This window comes from Cucurbita pepo, chromosome LG01 (assembly GCF_002806865.2).
Source record: "Cucurbita pepo subsp. pepo cultivar mu-cu-16 chromosome LG01, ASM280686v2, whole genome shotgun sequence".
Lineage (NCBI taxonomy): Eukaryota > Viridiplantae > Streptophyta > Magnoliopsida > Cucurbitales > Cucurbitaceae > Cucurbita > Cucurbita pepo.
Window position 1 is genome coordinate 15,334,715 of NC_036638.1, and position 7,567 is coordinate 15,342,281.

General features: G+C 34.9%; 1 protein-coding gene across 3 annotated transcripts; it reads right to left on the reverse strand.

Annotated features, from left to right (window-relative positions):
• Positions 1 to 2,236: 2,236 nt before the first annotated feature.
• LOC111807213 (zinc finger CCCH domain-containing protein 1) lies at positions 2,237 to 4,745 on the reverse strand. Of its 3 annotated transcripts, none has more exons than XM_023692850.1 (4): positions 4,300 to 4,745; positions 4,179 to 4,249; positions 3,178 to 4,007; positions 2,237 to 2,804 (listed from the first exon to the last, which is right to left on the reverse strand). In XM_023692850.1, exons 2-4 carry the CDS (start codon positions 4,213 to 4,215, stop codon positions 2,703 to 2,705), a joined length of 969 nt encoding a protein of 322 aa, XP_023548618.1. In that variant the 5' UTR covers positions 4,216 to 4,249; positions 4,300 to 4,745; the 3' UTR covers positions 2,237 to 2,702. The 3 variants fall into 3 exon arrangements, with proteins under 3 accessions (XP_023548618.1, XP_023548608.1, XP_023548600.1); XM_023692840.1 differs by having other exon boundaries at positions 4,179 to 4,288; positions 4,339 to 4,739; XM_023692832.1 differs by having other exon boundaries at positions 4,179 to 4,739.
• Positions 4,746 to 7,567: the final 2,822 nt, after the last annotated feature.

A 7,567-nucleotide genomic window follows, 5' to 3' on the forward strand; every position in this document is an offset into this window, starting at 1 on the left:
TTTTTTTTGTTCGTTCGTTTAGGCAGGCATTTCCTATTCTATTTTTATATATATGGTATGATAGTGTGGAAAACTTTAAACATCTAGTGAACTTGTTTTGAAGTTAAATTATAAGTTTCGCGAGAATCTAGACTTTATCGTTTTAAAAGTTAGAATTTTGACTGTCTTACTGTAGTGACTAACTTTAAGATCTGAACCATAGAGACCAAATTTAACTTTTGATNAAAAAAAAAAAAAAAAAAAAAAAAAAAAAAAAAAAAAAATACATTTAATTAGATTTTTTATTTTTATTTTTTTATTGAGGATAGTGATGAAATTGTTGAATCTAAAACTTTGGTGCTTTGTCGTGAACGTATTAGGTCTTGCTTTCACCCTAATATCCTTCCCCTATAGTCGAACATAATCTAAAAGCTCTAATATCCTTCTCCATACGATAGACATTCCGTCTCTTAAATCAATGAACATAGTGTTTCTCAAATTTGTTTATACCTTAGACATCTACCCCTTTGTTCATTGATAATTAGTACTTGTATCACACCTTTGTTCATTGATAATTAGTACTTGTATAAGTATAGTTTACTAAAGTTGGATTTATACGTATAAGAAAGTTGGATGCTTTCAAACTTTTCAAATTCAAGGGGCCATATTTCAAAGATATTTTCTATAATTTAGTATAAGTAATTATTTGGTCAAAGCGTCCAATTTATAAGAAAAGTAGAGATGTTTTTTTTTATAAGAAAAATTTATAGTTGCAGTGTGAGGCTTTATAATTTGCATATGGAACCAATCCCACACTCAATGAATTCTTATTATTATGTCCACTTATTCATATTAAGTCCATGGTTCGATGTTATCGATGTTAATGTAATAACCCAGTTCGAATGTCACTCAATAGATTAGATACTTGGATGTTCGACCTTCATCCATGCAATTGAACTTGGAAAAAGAAAAAAAAAACGTATGCATAATTTAAATCTAGAATGTAAAGATACAATTTGAAACTCTTTCAGCAAAGAAAAAAGAAAAAAATGGATGAATTAAATTTACCTAATTTTTCTGTGGTTGGTAGATTTATTTGGCCCAATCCCCGTTTAATGCATAATTGTACCATACATTTTATTAAAATAAAAGACATAATTATAGTAATATCATGATCAGAGAGCTCAGGCTAAGTCACAGTTCTTCAACCATTTTTTTTTTTTTAGTAACAAATTATGGGTTCTTCAAATCTCGGTATACATCTAATTACAAAAAGTGAAGTAAAAAATTGAAGTTTAGCTCGGAGTAAAAAAAAAAAGTTTGAAAGAATGCACCGAACCAAACAAAAAATTGAAGTTTAGCTCGGAGTAAAAAAAAAAGTTTGAAAGAATGCACCCAACCAAACAAGAGTTGAATAAGACATGTCACCCGATCAACGAGGTTCGGGGAGACAATTCATCTACAAAAACTCTCAACAATTGAATGATATGAGATCGAACCACCAAGTTTTGAAATAAGAATTAGTGATCCCCATAGTACAACCTAACCACTAAAATCTATAAAGAAAAATACTAGAAAGAAAGAATATTAAAACCCATGAATATACTCATTTGATCCAATTAGAATCACAATCTCAATCCCAATCTTTCAAGTTCTCTATCCAACCCAATGTGAGTTCACAATAACTGTCCCTATCCCTTGAATCTCAGACGGTAAGATGAGACATAACTTCAACCATAACTACTTTACTTTCCACAACAGTCATCACATTCTCAAGATGCTTAATAAAGGTGTACCTAATGCAACAGGCTACTGCTAAATTCATCTGAGCCTCCAAAACTAAAGGTAAAACAGTGAAAGACCAGCACTCAACCTTACATTTCTAATTTATCTACAGTTCTATTGTTTCTAAAATGTTGTATATATCAACACCTAAAAATCCCTGATATTCACCATTTTATTAAACAAATAATTTTACTTCCAAATGCCAAAAGAAGTAGAAAGACTGGAATCAATATCTAAGTCAATTTAGATATTCACGTCCCTAAGCGTTATGCAAAGTTTAAAGATGAATATCTGTAATGGACATTCAATATCCAAGTACTTTAACAATCTGTAACCTACGGTAGATATGAACAGAACTTCAATGAGAATAATGTTTAGACCCAATCACCAAAAGTGAATAGTAGTGAAGTAACAGACACTTTAACACAATCATATATGTAAATACAAACAATATAATATTTGAGTAGATAACTTGATACCATCCGGAATTAAGATTGAATAATTAAAACCACTTATGAGTTCAACAAAAGGTCCTAGTTAAAAACCACTTCTGACCATCTATCTATTTCATGAACTTCTAAGGGGGGAAAATGTTATAAAGTCAGAGTGGTGGTTTTCAGTTTCAAACGGGGGGAACACAAGTAGATTGAGGGGCTTCAGGGATATTTACAGAAAGATAATCCATTACCGAGGATGAAATTCAGAAATAAATTCATCATGGACTACTTCTACACTGACATATTCCCACATTTCCAGAAATGTTATCCAAGATTCTCCAAGCTCTTATTGTAGCAGGGCATGAATTTAAGCTTCATCAAGAAGTAGATATTGAAAACTGGACTTTCTCATAAAAAAATAAGCAAGAGAAAGATAATTTTGCTACAAATTAAAAGAAGACTGGCAAGGGACCAATGCAGGTCAAGGAAAAAAAAAAAAACTTACTTACTCTCTGCCATCTTCTTCTTTATCTCATGAGCCGTGTTAAAGATTCCAAGTGTAGGCTGATTGCAAACGAAGCATTTCTTATTCTTTGCATGGTGCTGCAAATTTTTATAAAAGAAAAAAAATAACATGATTTAAGATTCATTTCAAAGAAATCAAATATGTAATGACGTAGGATGAAATGGTCATCTAAAAGTGTGCTCTTGAAAAACAAATCAAGAATATACAGAACTTCTGCAGTTGAGGATATGAACTCTAGGCATGCAAAGTCATTAAATCAATTGACATACGTGCTTATTATCCTAATGCTTCAGCCATCAAAATAAAAAGCATCAAAATAAAAGGAACAAGAGTCGAGACTGAATTCTGAAACAAATTTAAACCTCCCAGAGAAGAAAGGACTTCAAGATCAAACATGTTTACGATGCCGAGATAATTAAGACATAATTAAGAGCAGAAAAGAGGTATTACCTTTAGTGCACAATGCTCACAGAAGTAATGTTTGCATTTGGTCACTACAGGATCCACAAATGGCTCACGACAAATAAAACAAGCAAAGGGCAAGGCATCTTCCTCATCTTCATCACTCTGTTCTGCAGCATCCTCATCACCGTCATCAGATTTCATGGCTAGTTTTCTCTTCCTTGCCTTTTCCACTTCCTCCCATTCCTTTTCCAACTGCCACCCAGACTTGTAATCTCCTCGGTCATGCATAAACTTGCATGCATCTCCATAACCACAGTAACCAGTCTCCTTGTAATCCTTGCAAATATCAGGCTGATAATCAAATCTCGCTGAAGCTCTTATATGAGCAGAAGCTCTAAGCGGCCCATGAGCTCCACCAGCTTTTTCACTTGAAATTGTATGTTCCCTTCTAAAGCCAGCCTTGTAATCCACATAAGCATTGACCCCTTTATACAACTTCTCACCCCCAGAACTCTTGCCTTTGCCCTTTAAAGCCTCCTCAGCTTGCTTCAAAACTCTCTCACGTATGGCTCGTGCATCTCTTGAGAAATCAGTCTCTGTTTCTAATGTTGCAGTGGCTCTGCTGTCATGGTGAACTTGAATTTCTTTTGAAGACTCAAATTGGAAAATTGGTTTATCAGATTCCACATTTGACTCATTAGTCAAGTTACTTTTAGAAGGCCCAGAAGAAAAATAAAGTTTGCTATCTGTCTTGGGGGCTTTTTTCTGATTTTGCAGCACCGAAGTCTCACTACTTTTAGAGTCCTCTTCATCTTCATCAACCGTCCGCTTTCTAATGTTTTTGTTCTTTGTGGGTTTTTTGAAGAAGCTACAGACTGAAGATCAAAGGATTAAAAACGTATGGAGAGTCACTAATTTCAGAAAAATCATAAACATAAAAATAAAAAAATAAAAATAAAAATAAAATAAAAAAGAAACCTCTTGATGAAAATGCGAAAACTTATATACACGTTAAAATATTTGGATAGAGAAAAAATCGCTAATACCTTGTTCAGGCTGCTGATTTTCACCTGTATCTGTCATTGTGTACGAGTAAGACCAGAAGGATTTAAAGCAGATTCCACAATTGAAAACAAGAAAGAACGAATTGAATAAACTTTAAAGCAGATTCCACAATTGAAAACAAGAAAGAACGAATTGAATAAACTATCTCTCAAACTCTCCGATGATCGAAATAGGCGTGGAGGGTTTGTAAGGGTTGTGGGTAGGAGCCGCGGCTGTCAGATTTAGGCTCACCGTCGCAGATTGAGAGGTCCCGCTGCTGTGGGTCTCCCTGTTCGCAGCTGGTCGTTCGAGGGTCTATCAACGCCGCCCGCGCCGCCGGATCTGCCGTGTGCTGGGTGTCCGTCAGGAGTCGGAGTTTACTGCCAAAGGTGAGAACGTGGCCGCGGACCTGTTTCGGTGCCCCGGCAGAGAGAAGGTCGGAAGGGCTGGTGTCCCCGAATTAAAAAGAAGGAAATTAGGGTTTTTAGGTTTCCGTCCTTTTCCCAATTGTAAAGCCCTTGAAGTTGTGAATGAGTCGCAAAGGGATATCGATCAAAGCTGTTGGTTAAGCGATTTGAAGTTCTTGTGCGTTAACTCATAACGTCTTCAAAACGTCCAAAGAAACTTCGTTCAAACTTAGTTTTGGGCTAAATATTACCAATATCCTTAAATATTATATCACATCTCAAAATTTAACTTTCAAAATTTGAATGTTTTTAAAATTTCACATAAACTTCCAAATATATTTCTCCTATTAATTTTAAATCACACCACTTTTCAGGATTAGAAATGAGGAACTAGTTTGGGATACATTTACAAACAAAATATAAAAGATAAAATATAAAGATGGACTGACGCTCCAAGATGATCCATCTCATACCGCACAGCTCAAATGCTCTTTCACCTTGACCAAAAACTTATATTCTTGAAAAAAATGGAGAAATGTGTGAACCAAAGATAAGTTACCTTAGGGGTATTATGGTCATTTTACACCATTATTTGGTTTAGCTACATTGTTTTGTCTAACGACCACCGGTTTTCATATATAATCTTAGCGTGTCGTAATATGCTTAGTATTAAAATTTCATGGGCAGTGGAATTCATTTGGTTGGTTGTTTTAACGTTACTTAAATCTCGAGCAAATCGATTGGTTTAGAGTCTTTAACTTGTGGTTCTTGGTGTTATGCTTTCATATTTTCTTAGTTCATACTTATTTCAGGGTTCATACAAAAATCTAAGTGATTCCTACCAGTATTTCGTAAGATAAGTTCAAGATAGCAATTTACCTCATCGTCGACGTTTGGAATCTTCGTTCTCTAGTTTCCGATATTTGAGTTACTTCAAATTTTCTTTGATAGAATCCTTAGAGTGTCTAGTTTCTGGAACCATAAAGTTTTATATGAGAACCAATATGGAAGAGGGTTAAAATTGAGAAAAATTAAAGATAGGTCGAAGTTTGATTTGACATGGCTAGTTCAGTTGAACTGGCCACGTCATCGTCTTCTTCCTCTAGAAGGAAGAAGATGCGCACGAGACTTCGCGCCACCGTCTAAAATCTCATCTCAATCGCTCTATATACAACGTTTCTCCTCTCGATTTCTTCATGAAACTTAAAAATAGATTTTACAGGGAAGAGATAGAGATTGATTTCATACCTTTTCGTGGATTGTAACCTAAGTTATTCACTTCCCAAGTTTTTCGGAAATAATTTTCCTGGTCAGAGCTCAACGTAGAAAAATCTTATTGGCAGCTGATTCTAGAAAACTTCAGTACCCGATTTTTTCATGAAATATCTTCCTAATTCTTCACTCTAGCTAAAGGAATTGTCTTGGAGGAACATCTTTAAGTGTGTGCCCTTAATTTTGAAAGTCTTTCCTCTGTCTTAACTCACTCGAAATGCCAAAATTTTGTTTCTTAGGTAGTTTGTTCTAGGACGTTTTAGCTCTTGATTACGTACTCATCTTAATCCTCTTAAGCTAAAGGAAGACCCAATTTTAAGACAAATGGACGGTAGATGGGAATTTGATCCTTGCCCCAAATTTGTACCCTAAGATGACTTTCTTCAATTGGGCACACTCTGGGACTTGTTAATCTTGTGGTCTTCTATGGAAATGTTCCTTGAATGTGCAGAAATCGAATAGGATATGATTCCTTGGAAGAATTTGCATGTAGGTTCGGAATGAATTTTCAAGTTTCCTTTGAGCTCCTTCAATAGTGGTTCATATTGGGAACTGGTGTTTGAGGCTTCTTCAGTACTTGATTGCTCCATCAAATTTATGGGTAATCTTGTTCGGAAGGTGTAGGAACAAGTTTGAAAGAAAATGGTGAACTATAGCTCTTAAATTTTGAAGAAATTTGAGACTAGGAAACCCAAAATCTCAGCAGCTATAACTCGTGGAGGCATGACTTAGCTTGATTCTTATTCCAAATGAAAGTCCTTACTTCAGGATTTATAGAGGGAGCTTAGAATGTCGTTGAATTCTTTAGAGGGTTCTAGAAGAGTCTCGAGTCTTGAAGCGTTTCCTTTAGGTGTTTTTTTGTCCTAACTTGATTTAGGTTTCAAACTTAATTAACTTGAAACTCAAATATATCTTCATGTCCTTAAGGCCTTATAGAAACTAATAGGTCATTTGGAGCACTTCTAGACCTTGAATAGTCCTAGGGTTATTTTGGTCATTTTATCCCTAAATCTTGATAAGATTAGGACAGTGTTCAGTAGCATTTGGAGGTCATCTAGGTCATGAGCAGAAGACAAATTACCTTAGGGCATTATGGTCATTTTACACCGTTTCTTGGTTTACCTACTTAACCTTATCAAATGACCACCAAATTTCATATATAATCATGTTATAATATGTTCAACATTCAAATTTTATAAAGCCGAGTTCATTTAGTGGGTTATTTTAACATTACTTAAATCTCAATAAATTTAATTGGGCCTTAGCTCACAGTTATTTTAGTTTTTTTTTTTTCATATATCCTTAACTCATACTTAGTTTAGGATTTATATAGAAATCGAAGCAATTCCTACAAGTATTTCTTAAGAAAAGTCTAAGGTGGCTACTTACCTCATCGTTGAGGTTCGAGACCTCCGTTCTTGAGCTTTCGATATCCGAATTACCTCGAACTTTCTTCCACAAACTCCTTATTGTGTCTAGTTTCTGGAAACATAAAGTTTTTCATGAGAACGAGTCTGGAAGGAGGTTAAAATTGAGAAAAACCAAGGAAATGTCAAAATTTAGGTTGACATGGTTGGTTTAATTGAACCGCCCACGTCATCATCTTCTTCCTCTAGACAGGAAAAAGACACGTTTTTACGTGCACTGTCGTCTGAAACTCGACCTCCACAGCCCCATTTACTGCGCTTCTTCCCTCAATTTATTGCTTCTTC